At 33.2% G+C, this 17,121-nt stretch overlaps 1 protein-coding gene across 4 annotated transcripts; it reads right to left on the bottom strand.

Moving 5' to 3' along the window:
• Positions 1 to 5,044: 5,044 nt before the first annotated feature.
• Positions 5,045 to 16,126, bottom strand: LOC130640398 (uncharacterized). 4 transcript variants are annotated; one of them, XM_057447149.1, is made up of 10 exons: positions 15,954 to 16,126; positions 13,509 to 14,275; positions 13,151 to 13,419; positions 8,830 to 11,431; positions 8,524 to 8,592; positions 7,804 to 8,064; positions 7,690 to 7,721; positions 5,947 to 6,428; positions 5,704 to 5,772; positions 5,045 to 5,598 (listed from the first exon to the last, which is right to left on the bottom strand). In XM_057447149.1, exons 2-9 carry the CDS (start codon positions 14,264 to 14,266, stop codon positions 5,761 to 5,763), a joined length of 4,485 nt encoding a protein of 1,494 aa, XP_057303132.1. In that variant the 5' UTR covers positions 14,267 to 14,275; positions 15,954 to 16,126; the 3' UTR covers positions 5,045 to 5,598; positions 5,704 to 5,760. The 4 variants fall into 4 exon arrangements, with proteins under 4 accessions (XP_057303132.1, XP_057303131.1, XP_057303130.1 ...); XM_057447148.1 differs by lacking the exon at positions 15,954 to 16,126 and adding an exon at positions 15,432 to 15,819 and having other exon boundaries at positions 5,709 to 5,772; XM_057447147.1 differs by having other exon boundaries at positions 5,046 to 5,598; positions 5,709 to 5,772.
• Between the last annotated feature and the right edge of the window lie 995 nt (positions 16,127 to 17,121).

Here is a 17,121-nt window from a genome sequence, read left to right as displayed (position 1 = left end):
CGTCAAACGTAAAAAAGATACTTGATGACACCAGTGTGGTATGTCATTCAAAGTAACTATGGCAAAGCTAACCCTGTTTTGAGTCTAATTTACTAAACGGGCGCGTTTTCCATCCGCATGTTTTAGGAGAATACAAGTGTTTAACTACGGAGGTTACTTTTATTTATTGGGCTATAAATACACTTTCCTTTCTAATTTTGCAACGATTTTTAATAACTAAATACCTTACTTTTGGGACTTTAGCTCCTTTTATTATAAAAATACCTCATACAACACCACAACCCCTGATATTACTTTGCCAACAAAATATGTTAAATTTTGCCTAACCAGAAAAAAATCCTAGATCCGCCCCTACATATTAGACATAAGTTTTTCGGCGACATCAAAGAAAAATGACGATTTCCACTTTGCCTGTTACAAACAGACAGACAGAGTCTCTGTATTATTATAAGAGACTAGTCGATAAAGCCCGTGGAGAAATCCACTTAGGCAAAAGGTCAATAAAAGGAAAGTTGTTTTAGCTGCTTTGTTGACGTAGATAAAAAAATTCGCGAAATTTGTTTATTCTTTGTCTGTAATGTGTAGAGGTTGAAGCGCTGGTCAAAATAATGTGCAGGATCATATGTCCTCGACGAACGCCTAAGAAGATATCGGGGATTAAAAATTGTGCTGACGTCAGCAATGGCCCGTCAAAATCCAAAAATGTTTTTAATTGTAGAGATATTGAAACGCTAATCAAGAAAATTTTTAGGATCATGTATCTTTGACAAAAGGTTCCAGAGATATTGGGGTTTGAAGCAACCCGTTCATTCCGAAACGAATTCGGGGACCCGGGTTTAGAAAACTTACCCAAAGGGGTCCCAGGTGGTCCCTAGTTACCTATGTGGTGAAAAATCATTGATGTCACCACCTCGTTTCCAAGATTTTTGGCCTCAAAGTTTTAAGTGCGCTGTAATGGCTTCCTTAACTATAACGTAGGATATTGACGTTCAACTAGTGTTATTGACGTCGTGCCGTAATGTCATAAAAAGTAACATTTCAGACATGCATTTTTTGGCAACATCAAAGGAAAATGAACACATCCACTTTGCTTGTAATAAACACACGGAGCTGGCGTATTATTATATAGATTATTTTGTCATTATAAATGTGAAAATGTTTATTTTTCTCCATGTGTCGCATTGACATTAATTTTTTATGGTATATAAGCTTTAATGTGAGTTTTAAATTAGCGAAAACGCAAGTACACAAAACTGGAATTGTTGTTACTTTAAAATAAAAACTTTTTGCAGGCGCGCATCTAGCCAGCCAATTTTTTTACATGTCAGAGCGTTAAATATAAAACACAAAAAACAATGCCGGGGTCTCGGCGTGTACTACGCCATAGCTTTAGAAGCTTTTTCTACTAAATCGAGTTTTACGTATGCTAATCAGCGAAGTTGTTTTTCACAACAAGGTCGTGACACGAGAAAAATAACAAGTCGTACCGAAGTCAAGGTTTATTAAGTTTTAGTAATACATATTACTCCTAAAATATATTCGTGAACATTTTGATCATCAAAGTTGAGTTTCTTTTGCATCTTTTTCGTTGCTGTACCTAAAAAGTATAAACACATTTTAAATGTTGCAAAAGTTTGCTGCATTTTCTGTACAGAAATGCTAAATCAGCGATCGAAAACAGGCGCATTGTTTATTACATTAGCCACGCTTTGAACCGATATAGTATTGTTTTATAAACCAATCAGCTTGATTTCACGAGAATTTAAACCAATCAGGATATGTTAAAATCATAACAAACTTTTTTAATCCACATGAGAGGCGTAGTAAAATTTGTTTGATAACCAAAAATCTGCCCCAGAGAGAACTCCTTCAAGGAGATTTTCACGAAGCGAATTGAGCGGCGAATTCGACGGCGAATTGTATCTGAGCATGCGCAGTTCGATGCAAAATCAAAACAAACAAAACTGCGCATGCTTAGATACAATTCGCCGTCGAATTTGCCGTTCAATTCGCTTCGTGAAAATCCCCCTTTAAGGACGGTATACCTTGATTGTATCAGAAAATCGATTTTTTTTATTAGTTATTTATATTTAAGAAACGATCTATTTATTTCATTTTCAAAGGGGAATATTGATTTTATCCAAATAACTAACTTTTTTTTTCTGATCGGTCTTTCACACCTTAAATTTAATAAGAGTTAAGAGTGAATGTGTAAAACTTATCATCCTCTTGAGTAAAACTTTTAAAAATAAATTATATTTTTTTTCCCGAAAAGAAATGACCATTACATCTGAAAAAAAAAACACTTTCATTTCTAGAAATGTATGCCATCCTGTTCTGTTTCTGCAAGTCACAGAGAAATGTTAAACGACGACCATTACATCTGAAAAAAAAACACTTTCATTTCTAGAAATGTATGCCATCCTGTTCTGTTTCTGCAAGTCACAGAGAAATGTTAAACGACTTAGAAAGTTCTAATTATATTGTATTCTTATTATTCTTTGCGAATAATAAAATTTAAATGAACAACCTTTTGAATATTCATCGCCTCGGAAGTGTGAAAGTATCACCATCATTAAGAGTATGCTTGAAAGGTGTGATATTTTAAAAAATCTTTAAAACACTTTTTCGTAGTGTTGTTTTTTTCGTATACCATCTATTACATTTCAAATCTCTTTTACAAAACTACAGAAGATCTACAACGAAAAGTGCTACTGTGCTGTAGCCAACGTGTTTATCTAAGAGCGATTTTTTTTATTTTTAAAAAATCAACGATTCTCTAGATATTACATCTTAAAGACGAAAGTTTAAGTTAAAAAATGGCTTTTTCAGACGGGGACTTTGTGAAAAGTAATTAAAAAATCGTTTTTTACATACATCTCTCACGATTCTATAGAATATCGAATGGGATTTTGAAGCCAGGGTGTGTTTCAAAAATGTCTGTGTACTTTTCACGAGATAAAAAGTTTCAAATTATTTTATACCATTTGATAGGTGGTTGAAAATGCTTTTTGGTGATGTATGAATGAATAAACTTTGATTAAGTATCGCTGAAAAAATCGCGATTTAAAAAAACCGTCACCTTAAACTAATCCCTTGTCTTTGTCAAAAATTCATAAAGAAATCTATTGATTTAGAAGACAATTATGTATCTCTTGAAAATAAATAGCCTTTTACAGATGTGATTTATACTGTTGAAATTATTTTTTACGCGACGGATTTATTTTAGGTAGTTAAGGTTTATTTTACTTAATTAAAAGACTTGTTTACGCCGTTTAGAATTATTTTACGCAATTCTGGGCCATCGTAGGCAACAAATATACGAATTTCTAAAGAAAATTTAAGCTCCACACAGCAGAGGCAACGCATAAATGAGTTTTTAAATAACAGACCTTTCCCGAATTTATTTTCTTTGATGTGTTCAGCTCTTTCTCAACTTTTTTGAAGAATGAACGTAATCCATCTCTGCCGTCTTGCTCTTCGTTTCGTTTTCGTCGATAGGAACTTTCGATTTGTTATAGTTCCAGTTTCTTATACCCATATTCTGTGAAGCACTTAATTAGGAATTGAATTTCCTCTTCCAGATGTTCCCCTCGCGGATGGTATAGGCCCTGTTGAGGAAACCTATAAAGTTACCCTTCAAGATTTTAGTGTCGTGCCCAGAGTGCGGTTTTATCTGTGCATTGGTAATAGCGATTTTTCCGTGGATCTTGAATTTGAAGCATCCATCACAATTTTGGATGTACAGATATAAGAACTGTAGTGATTTTGTTGGATCTTCAACTTCCATCGTGTATGTAATGTTCTCATCTTGTTCGGCCATGTATATGTGTTGTAATTATTAACATACGTTTACATGAAAATGTCATTTAAAGTTTTTAAATGTTTTTTGTATCTTAACGGATAAATTGCTGACGTTATTATGTCTCAAATGTTAGCCGACAAATTCAACGTATTGACGTCATTAATATTGACGTCATTAACAGTAACTTATCGTCAATATCTTTATTTTAATCTATATAGAAAGATATTTTTTTCGTAAACAAAGGTATATACAGTAGTAAAGTGTTACAGTACTAAATTCAATAAAATGAATTGTTACAAGATTAAAAATATGTAATAATGCTAACTAACGAAACACCTTTGTAAACAAGGAAACTCACAGAAGACAAATAACTAGTCTTACCATTGAGAACCTGTAAATAAATAATCAATAGAGGTATGCTATGTATATATAACTTTAAGGCCAATTAACTTGGAAACGAGCTTGGTAACATCAGTCATTTCTCACCACGCTGGTAACTAGAGACAAATTGGGTGAGTTTCTGAAACCTGGGTCCCCGAATCCTTTTTGGAATGGACAGGTTGAAGAGGTTATCAAAATACCTTTAAACCCCAATATCTCTGCAACCGTTCGTCAAAATTGCGTGATTTTACACATTTTTTCATTTTGCGTTTTAAGATATGCACGATGAAGGCAATGAGTATCCGAAATTTATTAATTATTTCTGTAATATGGCAAGTCTTTGCTGATGTCAGAAATTTTTTAAATCCTGATGTCTCGTCGAAAACATATTATTCAATACATTATTTTTATTATCGTTATTTATATAATCAATAGGTAAACCAATTTCCAAAAAAATTGTGTATTAGCAGGAAAACGAGGTTAGATAAAGGACAGGAAGAATGTCAACATAGTTAATAAAAGTATTTACCTGGAGAGTAAGCACAAATAGATATAAAGGAAAAGTTCATAACGTCTTTACCCGTAAATGTGACGCTTCAATTTCTAGCTCTTTATGTTTTATCACTCTCCGGCTAGCCAAGTTATTACAATAATATTTCTGCGAACATATTTCTATCTCTGGAGTTTTTAAACATTTGGACAAACAAGCAAATCAATAAAAAAATGCCTTCTGCCTAATGCCTTCTTTTTGCGCAAGTATAAGTTTTTGCGCTTTTACTAACTTTTACACCTTTCTCACCTCCACAGATTATACTAAAACAAATTATCTTGTTACTTGATTAACAAAGGTCTTTTAAACTTACCCGCGTATTTGTAAACAAAACTAAATTTTAAAACCCAGAGTCTTTTCAAAATATTTAAAGTCATCCAAATGTTTTTTATAAGACCGCTCAACTTAGTACGAATGAGCGCCCATGTAAACACAGTCTTGAATTGCACTCAGTTCGTTTTAAGAAACTTCTAGTGAAAAGCCTTATGTCGTCGTTTTGCGGGTATGAAAAAAATAATGTTCTGAGTGTATCCGGCGCTATATAAAGTACACCAGTGTATCAACATCTTAGCCAATGCATGATCGAAACAAAAAATGTAAGAAATGTAAAAACAACAAACCATATAATTTTAAATGTATTTCTTTTCGGAAATAAGAAACGAAGCTCTCGTTAGGGTAAAATTAACTAATATTGGTCATTGGTGTCCAAATTTTTCCCGACTAACTTTAAGCCCCTATTTCCTTTAATATATTATATTATAATAGAATATATCCTTTATTAAATTGAATTAATAATTAATACAAATACATATATAAATTACAATAAACAAAATTGTATAAAAATTTCCATAGCAGTTCTCGCCTGAAATATAAAAAATAAAAATTATAAATTAACTTCATAACAGATCTAAGAAAAAAATTTATTTGTTTTGTTTGAGACATTTTCATCAATGTATAAAAGTACAACCTTACGTGATGAAGCGGACATTATTTTCCAAACATAATAATTTCATTCTTGACATATTTATGAGGACATCTAAAACAAAAAGTTTCATATTCTATATCCTTTTTTCTTTTCTTCTTCACAACAAAATTGCAACTTTTGAAAACAGCCTTATTATTGTTTTATTTTGGAACATGTTTTCAATGTTTTCAAAAACTTGTATACTTTCACGAAAAGTAGCTGTTTTTCCTAATAAAAATAACTTACTTCGTAATCTTTAATCTTCTGTCTAATTATTTCACGATTTTGTTTATTTTTCCATAGCCCAGCAGCATCATACGCAGTTCTTCCAAATTTATCTGTAATTGTGACGTCAATATTATTATGATGTAACAGCACATCGACACACGAGGGGTTACCATAAAATGCAGCGCTATACAACGGTGTTCGGTTGAAAATATCTGCTCGGTTGATGTGTGTCACATCGTGTCGACACAAAACTTGTAAAACATTGGGACGATCATTCCATGCAGCATGATGGAAACTGTTTGCTTGGTAATTCTCCCTAGCCCAAACATCGCTACCATGTTGGATAAGAAGTTGTATCACAGATGGATAATCAGTGTAACGTGCTGTCCATATTAGTGGTGTGTTTTTGTACTGGTCTCTCATGTGGACGATGCTTGAGTGAATTGAGAGTATTTGTCTTAACTTATTGATCTCGTTTTTTAGAATAAGCGTTTTAATGTCTAAAAATAAATAAATAAATGAATGAATGAATGAATAAACGAATGAATGAAAAAATAAAAGAATAAATAAATGAATCAATGAATCAATGAATCAATAAATTGCAACGCAACGCAAAGAGAATTTAAATTACGTCGATTTATAAAGAAACCACCATGTTCAAGTAAACGCTAAGATAGCAAAATCTAATCAACTCTCAGGGGCGTTCGTTTATACTACGCCACCTGGACTTTTTTTACAAGATCCAGGCAAGGACTTTGCTTTCTGAGGAAAATTAGGTCTTTTAAACAAGAGTTCACATTACCCACAACACCTTGCATGTATGAGATCATAAGCAAGTAGTTAAAAATCTTAGCAATGTCATTCGGGAAACGTGTATTGCATTCTCCGCATTACATAGCTTTACATCACTGTTAAGCCACAACGCGTATTCTGTTACAAAAGAGAAATTCATAAAAAAGATTATTATCCAAAGAGATAGAAATACCAATAGACATTTTGACATGAAATATCATGCTCAAATGATTTTAAGAACAAAGCTGGTTTTTTGTAAAATTCGTTGTATTCTAGTTTTCAAAATATTCGTTTATTCGAGAAGGGTGCTTATAAAAATATTTATAAGTGATTTGTTAGGTGATAAGTTAGTGATTTTTGAAATTCTGCTACAATTTAGGGAATGGCTATTAGTATTATGTGCTAAACGGTGAAATTCTTTGCATTCTCTAACTTCTTTAAACGGTCGATTATTGTCCACTGATTTGCTGCGTATGGTCGCAGTTAGTTTACAAAATTTGGGCATGCAAACAAAAATAAATGAAAATAAATAAACCTAGAGGGAAAATAAAATCAGTTGTAACACTAGTAATTTTTAGGATAGAAAAGCGTTATAGAAAATGACCCGAACAAGCCAGACCATTTTCGTTTGCCAACCAGCCCTCTCCCCCTTTTTGTGGTACCAATAATTACTTTGCACCATCCACAGATAATAAAAGTTCAAGCTTAATGAACCTTCCACATTTATAAGCATGCACTAGATTTTATTACCTAGTTGTATTTTAGTTAAATTTGCAGGTTATATCATAAATATATAGTTGGGATTATATTAGGAATAATGATCTTGCTAAAGCTTATATGTTAGTATGAATGACCGATTATGAGTTTTAGTAGCAATTCCAAGCTTTCTTTACTGTCAAATAACAAGGTTGTTTAAAAGAGTGACTTCTCGTGGTTTCGTGGTTCATTAACAATAAATATTTTTTTTACCTCTAAATGTGATACCTTTAACCTTTAGATGCCTAGAATAATAAGGAAAAAATAAGTACCTCTGAAATTTGCCAAATTTGAAACAGGTTATTTATTATCGTCACAAAACCTTACCTGTGACGATAAGAGAATATGCTGTCATCTGATTGTCCGACCTTATTACTAGCAATAACACAAAACTTGTATCCTTCATCAATCTTCACACCATCCACGATGTATTTGTTAGAAGTAATACCACTAGCCAATGTGCTCCAAACTTTTCCTTCTTGTTTTTTAACTGTGTATTTGTCGGCATCACTTCTCCAACTTAATGCACATGATGTTTCAGACACATATGAGCAGATTGTGTTATCGACTTTTCCAGGAGGATGAAGACTAAAATTTAAAAAGCATTTTTAGTACAAAACATTTTTATTTGTTTATTTCTGCTTAATAAAAAGCTTTGTTGAAAACTGGAATTCTCACTGTGGCTACGGATAAATATATTTACATGGCTTCGATTGATTAAACTTTTGTCCATTTAGGCCTCCTTCTTTTACCCATTCTTATTTTTTTATTTTTGACAATTAAATTCTTCCCTATGAAATTTTATGTGTTCGTTTACAATATAGATGGAAATACTTTTTATATTGTTTGACACGAATAATACCTATTAAACCTGACAAAAAGTTTCAAAAATTTTTACGTACTACAATTAAAGCTATTAAAAATTCCCATGTATTAGATAGAACTTCATATTCTGTAGCTTTTGCTCGAATTTAATAAGGAATAAATTTTTAAGAAATGTTTTTTTAAGACAAGATATAGGCTAAATAATAAACAAAGCTAAATTACCTTAGGTAGCTGAAGTAACTTAAATGTTCGATCTTAATACTAGTCATAATAGCTCGATGGCAACTTATTCTGGAGAAAAAAAAGAAAACAGGATGTGAAAAGCTACATCTCTGCATCCTTCACTTTCTGTACCCTACAGACATAAGGTTTTTAGAAGGGGTGGCATTATGGTCATGCTTTGTTCGATCTTTTTTTATTTTCGTCATCTTTCAGTCCTTTTTTATCACACAGCCAAAAATTAAAAAAAATTGGTATTTTTATATTTGCAAGATGTTCTTCCTTTTTTGGTTGGAGTAAATAACTTACTTTTTAATAACGATCTCGTGCGCGTTTGTGCTTTCGGATGGTAGCTGAAAATCAACTGTTTCTTCCAAATCATTCACCATTTCTTCAAATTTCCAACAGCAGGTGTTTATGTTGAAAAATATTTTGTTTTCACCTTCGCGGAACTTGGTGAACGGTACTTCTGTTTCCCCGTCGCTGGAAGGCCCCACAATGAGTTCTACTAGATACTCAGGTGCTAGTTTGCCGATGATATGACCAATTGATGACTCTATTGTATCTGAGGAATAAACGTTCGAAGTTGAAAGAAGGACTAGTTTTTGTGTCGCTCTGGACATTGCTTCCAACGTAAAATGTTTTAACGTACAATCATTGCTTTCGATTATGCAGATACATTCAGCTGCTTCAATACCACGGCTACCCTCCGGAGTAGTCAGCAAGTTATAACCTTGACTATGTGGAAAACCGCAAACATTAATATCTTTACTGCTCAACACTTTCCAACCAGTGGACTGATCGTAGTGGACAAAATCGATTTTTAATAATTTTAGCAATTTATAAAATAGAGTCTTCTGACGGATTGTGTTATAAATAAACAAACGCTTTGTGCTGCGACGTAAGCATGCATCTTGTAAAACAAAAGCTAACATTGGAATAAACTCTTCTTCTGTTATTTGTTTAGTTGATGGATGTATTAAACAGGGCTTTGTACCTTCGATATTATGACCAATCAAATCTGCCGTGTTGAAATTTAATGTTATGTCACTCCTAACATTTTCTGAAAGATCCTTGTCGTGCATGGAGGCTGCAACAACATCAATATCAATTGGTGTTTCAAATATTTCTTCTTCTTCTGTGTTGCTACTGATAACTTTTTCTTGTTGTTGCAGCTGCTGCTGTTGTTGTTGTTGTTCCTGGTGCTGTTGCTGTAGGTTGTGCTGCTGTGGTAGTTGTTGCTGTGACAGTTGTTGCTGTTGTGGTTGTTGTTGTGCCTGCGGTTGCTGCTGTGGTTGTTTGATTTGTCGACAAATTTTTGATAAGGGACTCGATATTTTTGTAAAAATCCGAACCGTCATTTTATCATCGATTTTATTAGATTCCTGTTCTGGAAGCTTAATAGTCACTTTCTTCTGACTTACTTCTTTTTCGAAAGCCTGTAAGAATTGAAAAATTAATTTGGTTGTTCTCATTGCCTTGTTAAGTTTCAATACCTTCATTCCTGTTTCTGCAAATTTATACTTGTCATGTCTTGTGACTTTCTCGTGTGAAATAAACGTTCTATGCTTCTCAATGGATTGTGGTAAGAAAACAATAAGGGAATCCTGCAATTTGGTTTCAGTCTCCAAATACTGTTTGAACGATGAAGATTCGTCGATATCAAGCAGTTCTCCGTTCAATTCATCAATAATCAGATGCAGCTTTTCATCAACGTGCTTTTCAACTAACGACTTCAGCAAATAAGAAAGGGTCGGCGTTTTTTTCATCTTTAAATCCTTTGCCAACTCAACAATATTTTTGACTACAACTGTGACATTGGCTTTGTAATCAAATCTGTTAGCGTGCCCCGCAATTTCTTGTGTCAGCAATGTTTTATCGTCCCAAATCACGTAATAAATGACACTGGCACTTTCTGACAGTTTGTAAGTAAGTTCAAGGTGAGATAGGGCTAACACCGTTTTACCGCTGCCCAACGGACCGATTATGATTTTTCTTAAGGAGTTGCTATAAAGATATCGTAGTTGTTGTGGAGATAATATTAGCGAACTTATCTGCTCGTGGGTGTTTTTGCTAAGTGAAGGAACTGAATACAGCGATTCTCTTGTAGCCATAAAACACATAATTCTACTGACGATGCTAACATATTGTTCTTTTCCACTTATGTCACTACCTTCAGCTTCTGATTTCTGTAAAATATTAGAAAAGAAATCCTGTATATTTTTATCCTCAGACCAAGTTCTTTTACACAGCAAGTCGCAGTCAGAGCATATGCAAGTGTCCTGAGTGTTTTCAAAATTAGGAGCTGCTACAACGTTTATCATTGCCATGTTACCACTTTTAAGATATTTTTTGTTGACAATGGATAGATCTTTTAGGTCTTCTTCTCCTGACTTAAATTCAGCTTGTATACTGAATGCATCTGTTGCTTCTGTATAACGAATGTTTATGATAGAATCAAGGAGTACCAGTAGAATTCTATTATTCTCAGGAACAGTTCTTCCTAAGTCAGTAGGGAATTCTTTATCTAGTTTTAAGAATTTGATATGTTCTTTCGTGTTATAATGCGTAAATATTGTAAATAACTTATGTTGTGATTTAATCATAAGGTCTTTTATCCTTTGTGCGACAGTGGAATTTTTCTGATTTGGCATTGGAGGTGGAAACTGTAGTGGTTCGGCCAGACACATGTCTTTGACTGTAAAATAACGATGAGTGTAGCCTCTTTCAAATTTTTCATATTCTGCACCTGGCATTCGTTGCAGACTTCCACCACATAGAAATTCAATATCTGCTTCATCTGTATTTGTTTTGACAATGAAATCGATCTGTTTAGATAATGTACCACTGTTGTGAGTTATCACATTCAAATGATTCATGGTACACTGATGTGCCATTGCCAATGTTATATCTAGAGTGAAAACATAGATATAATTTTATTTGCAGCATTCCTACACAGATAATTTACATTTAACCTACGTAAAGTGTCAACTAGCAAACGATGTTATTGTTCATCCTAACTTGAATTATGTTGGTCAAGCTAGTTTCACAAATTATTGCTGATTGCATCCTATATTCGGTAATTAATGGAATACAGCAGTGGTAAACATAAAAATCCTGTTTCCATTTAAATGAATTTCCCAAAACAAGTATGCAAGGACTTATGTTGGTCGTGTGTGTAGTGACAGCAGCATTTTTGACGAGCAACGTTTCCTGCAGTCAAGCTCTCTCGTACATACATAGATGTTTTTACGCATTTTTTTGTCAAAAACATGGTAAAAAAGGTTTCATTGTAGATGAACGTTTTAAAGAGTTTTTAGAGAGATTCTATTTTTTTTTTAGACTTTTAAAAGTGATTCTGATGTCGTTTAAAAGACAGACAGAAATAATATTGCAATTCTCTAGTGATGTTTAATTTTAGAGGCATCCATTCTCGTCCTCCATACCTAGCAATGTTAAGAGCATAAAGCTTTCACCATTTCATTCAATTTAAAAATTACAAATGAGCATTTCAGAATTTAAGAACATGAATAAAAAAGGATTTTGCTTGCGAATTCGGTTACTAACTTTAGCGTCTTCAAGAATGCGCCAAAACATTGTTACGTTTGAACATAAAGAAAAAAAATCAAGGTTTTTTTATAAATGCAAATAATAAAATAATCGTAGTTGGCTGTATTAAAGATAGCTCCCATTTTTCATGCTAACACTATAATGCTTTGCTGTTGTGTTATATTTAAACTGGAGCAAGAGACTATTTAAAACATGCCACAAGTCGTCAAAGAGGGACTTGTGTTGCAAGAAGTGGCAAACAACGAAAATGGTTGGTTCATTTTAAAACCATTTTCACTTAAATGTTAAGTGATTTAAAAAAGGAAGTCATAAACTACCATGGTTTTAAAATGAAATCGTAGGATAAATCGCTGGACGAAATTTAGTAAAAGGTTTTCAAAACGATTCAAAAAAGCATGTGCGATTAATTGTTGGAATTGAAGCAATCTTTTTTGTAGTGTCTGTTTACTCGTGATGTAGCTCTGACGCCTTATGTTTAAACATCAAATGAAGAAGAAAAATTATAAATGTACATCTTCATTCATTTCTTTTATAGCTAACTCATGATGAAGATAATATTCCAACCTCGCATTGATGAAAAGCGCTTTCCTTTAAAAATGTAAATAACACCAAATGTTTTTTAAACATGAAATTAAAAAAAAAAGACTCTTCCTACGTAATGCTTTTATTTTTTACTGGTAAAACCCTTTATTTTCTTTTACAAAGAGCAGTTACTTTCCATTGCTGCATTTTTACGTTGGCACACTGTTAGCTTAAGGTGGACCGTGTGTGGATGACTCTTATCCAGTAATGCCAACTTCTGAGTCTACGAAATTTTTTTGGACTAAGCTGTAAATTCTGAATAAACGTCCTTCGCAAATTAATTATCTTTCTATCAAGTTTACAGCTTTTTTTTCCATCAAACTACATCGAAAGATCATAAAACAACATTTAATCAGCAAAGAAGAAAATATCTTATTTGCTCATCAAATGTGGGTCATGTAGAAAAAAAGTTAATACTTAAAGCAATTATACAAATAAACAAATATAACGGTCTAGATAAAACAAATGAAAAACCCACCTTCAATTGAAATCAATTGAGAAGTATTGTTGTTGTCAACTAACATGATTGACAAGTCGATAATCACTTTCACAATTTGTTTATAAATAACCAGGATTAATTTTCTTTGTTTCTTTTCCACAACGTAATCTTCGTTGAGTTGAAGCTGTTTTAATTGTTTTGTAAAGTTATCAAGTGTTGTGACGCTTATCTTTTGTATAGTCCAGTTAGAATATGCGTCCTTAAATTGCATGACAATGTTTCCTTGGTTATTTTTCAACAGTACATAACTAAAAAAGAGGTTGAAATATAATTTAGGGGTAACAAAAAAATAGACATACCACTGAATAAAAATGGAGAAAGGAAATATTTTATTTACCTAGCCTCCTCCTTCGTAGTTTCTTCTACCAGAGATGTTCTCGGACGACACGACGGTGAAGTAACAATAAGTTTTATTGTTTTCATTTCATCTTTTAATCGTTTAATTTCATCTTCCAATTGTTTTTGATTTTGTTTAGTATCATCTTTATTCTGTTTGACGACGTCTTCTACAACTTCAATGTTTGCTTTCAATATTTTAACCTTAAATAAGTCCAAATCCTTTAAGCAACCAGACTTCAAGTCCTGGGTTTTTGTTATGTCGTAGCCAAGTCTTTGTAATATACCTTCTATGGTGTTCCATAATTGGTTATATTGTGCCAAAGTCAGTGCTCTTGCATGCATAACATTATTTCTTGCATTTCTGATGCGAATAATATCAGCACCATCACTGAAGTCATTCAACTGTGGCTTTTTAGTTTTCCATCCACCATTTGGTGCTTTTATACCAGGACAACAGTTAATTAAAATGTCACATAACAAAGGGATGTCAAAAAGTTGTGAATTTGTTTGTTTATTCTGTGGAAACACAATCTCCAACTGATCTTTCTTTAAATGGTTTAGTTGTTTCTTAAATGGTACCAATGCTAAATAAAGTTGATTTTCGTCACTTGGCATGTTCCCACGTGCAGGGTCGTGCAGCATCGAGCGCAAGTGGTCACCGCCTTCATTGATGAATGTGACTAGTTTAACTTGATATTCGTTTTTCGCGATCAAAGATTGGTAATTACATCCTGTTGCAGGCACTGCTGCCGCCATAATTTTTCCCTAAAAGAAAATTAGAACTTTCAACAATAATGAACGAGATTTCTTAAATTTCTGTTTTAGCCCTTATTAACAACAAGATTTTTTTTATATATGTGTTGCTGTCGAAGTAAAGGCAAGGTCTTGCACCTTTTTTGTTATACAGGGGTGTCCCTTATTGAAATTATTTACCCAGGATAGCCTCTTCGGTTCCTGTTGGTACTGCTATCAACGAGAGTCCTGCGAAGGAGGGGGGGTGTACCTAAAGCTCCCATTTGAGCTACGAAATTCGCGCAAGAACGGCGATCTCTCAACTAAATAACCGCCTAAGATATCAATTCTATTCTTATGCTGAGCGCTAAGCAAAAAGAATAGATTCACACTTTTATAGTCTGTGGCATTACTTGCCGGAGTTTGAACCCAAAACCTTCTGCACTGGAAGTGGATGCTATACCATAAGGCTACCTGTTATGAGAATATCAAAACCCAAACCAGGTTGGTCATTGTTCTAATTTATCTACTACTTTAAACAATAGACCTATTTTTTTAAACCAGAATCCCAGCCTGATATTTTTATATAGTATATTCTTATAAAACAAAAAGCGTGTGAAAAAGAAAAAGAGAATTTAAAAATATTGATAAACACTCTCCTCCGTTAACGTTCCTCCGTTAACGGTTTCTTTAAGATCAAAGTTTATCTGTTTTCCCTCTTATTAAATTACATACACAAGCTTCTTAGATCATCCTTGCTACTTGTGCATCCAGTTTTTATTACCTTATTTGAAATGTCAGTGTCACCTAATGGAGCATTCCATCTTACCACGACATTCCTCATGTGAAGCATAAAAAAGTACACTCCGACCTGGCTGCTTTACTATTGCTTACAATAAAAGAGAACTTTCACTCAATTTGTACATCTTTAGCACGAAATCGGCCCGTGTGACTGACAGATAACGGTTATTAACATAGAGAAAGCATGTTTTTGTATTTACTTATTGAGCTACATACATAGAACACGTTGACGTGACATCTTGTACTTTTGCATTTGCGTTTTCAATCAAGTAAACAAAAAAAAATTTAAAATTGGCCCAAAGTTAAGGTCTTAATCGTTTAGGTAAAATTGAGATCTTCATTTACGATGTTGATAAATAATTAACAAACTTTCCTAACATATGCCTACCTATATGTGAGTGGAACAACCATTTAAAACCTCTTCCATACAAAATAATATCATAACTTGTTTGACTTCTACTTTAGCCTAATTAACTCAGCTTTCTTCGAGGATATTAAAATTCTGTTTGTCTAATACGAAAGCTTAGGATGTATAAAAATATCTCAGGGAAAACCCCCAATTCTAATAAACCAATACACAAAGAAACATTTCTCGGAATAATATCGAATTTAAAAAAGACCATATGGACAAGTGTTGACACATCTTACCCTTATGACCAGTTACGAAATTGTTTGGGAAGGGTGAAATCATTCGCCTCCAAAACATTTGAGAATAAAACGTTTCTCGATAATGATCACGCAAACAGAGAATAATACCAATAAAAAAGCTTGTTTAGTATGCTGGTCGCAGAAAATTTGCGCGCGGCTTTCCGTAATTATTTTCCATACTATTCTTATTTACAGCTGGTAAGGAAAGTTACCCGAGTCTTCTAGCTACTTATTTTTAAACTATAATCGAGTAGTTAGTTACCTTAACTGTGCTTGCAGTGTATATATGTCCTTCTTACTGCTACAAACATATCTAATGTAACTCGTTCACCTCAACCAATTTACTCATGCACACTAAAAAAAGTTTGATTTTGAACTTTATTCTCTGACACTTTATTTTTCTATCACTATCATTTTTGTCAACATTGTCTTCTTCTCATTTAATTTATCAAAAGGGTCACAGATATAAAGCTAAGTGATCATATGACCACAAACACCCTCCTCCACAGGAATATTATTCCTTGCTTATAATAGCACAAAAGTTGGGCAAACCGTAAAAGTAGGATCCAGGACTCTAGAGTAGGACCAAGTTCGGGACTTTTTTCAAAAAAAAGAAGAGATTATTAAAACTTTCAACCAGTCATTGTTCTTTCTATAAAATTGTTCTTATAATAGAAATGTATGCACGTACCACTGTGCTAATAGAAACCAGTTGAGAGAGCGCTGAGCTTTACGACAGTTCTAGCAAAAATCTTTACTACGGTAAAAGATGCTGGGATCGAGCTTGATGATTCAGTAATTCTCCGAAAATTTTTGAATTACTTTTGACTTCTTTGTTGAGTGTAATTACTATATTATTACTTTCAACAAAAGTTCTCGTGAACTGCAACAATCGCGCCAATACGAATATTATATCGCAGTTATTGTAGAAGAAACAATAAAGATACCCGTAGCTTAAGAGGGAATCGCACACTTAATGGCAAAATTCAAACTTCAGTTCGTTTAGAAAAAAATTGAACTTATACTGCTCTTACTGTTTTCTTATTTTTAGGAAAGTCTGAGATTCATGTCATTTTATAATTGTTTTTATAAAAGGGTATGATTGATATCTTTATTTCTGTTATGGATTTTTTTTGTCTCCTTCAAGTTTTATTTACTTCTTGACACATCTCTCACATCTTTAAAATGTCGAGATTTCTTTAAAGTTGACGGTTCTTATTCATTTGTTTTTTGCCTTTATAAATCTTAGGTGTAACTCTTCTCTATTCAAAGTGCGAAAATTTAAACACACAAGAGATGTATGCTTTAGTTAGAGATATTATATGATGTTAATTTATAAGTTTTCTTTACCCTGTTAGTATCTATGAGTTATTATGAATCCTCTTAGTCTAAAAATGTTATCCTTTGTCCTGATTTTTGGTCCTGGGCTA

Source organism: Hydractinia symbiolongicarpus, chromosome 1 (genome assembly GCF_029227915.1).
Source record: "Hydractinia symbiolongicarpus strain clone_291-10 chromosome 1, HSymV2.1, whole genome shotgun sequence".
NCBI lineage: Eukaryota > Metazoa > Cnidaria > Hydrozoa > Anthoathecata > Hydractiniidae > Hydractinia > Hydractinia symbiolongicarpus.
Note: the sequence above shows the minus strand (reverse complement) of the source record. Positions and strands in the feature narration are given on the sequence as shown.

Coding starts and splice junctions, on each gene's coding strand:
- LOC130640398 (XM_057447149.1), bottom strand. CDS start 14,266: ATGGCGGCAGCAGTGCCTGCAACAGGATGTAATTACCAATCTTTGATC. Junction 13,420..13,508: donor ACTACGAAGGAGGAGGCTAG/GTAAATAAAATA, acceptor CCTCTTTTTTAG/TTATGTACTGTTGAAAAATA. Junction 8,065..8,523: donor AGTTACTTCAGCTACCTAAG/GTAATTTAGCTT, acceptor TTTAAATTTTAG/TCTTCATCCTCCTGGAAAAG.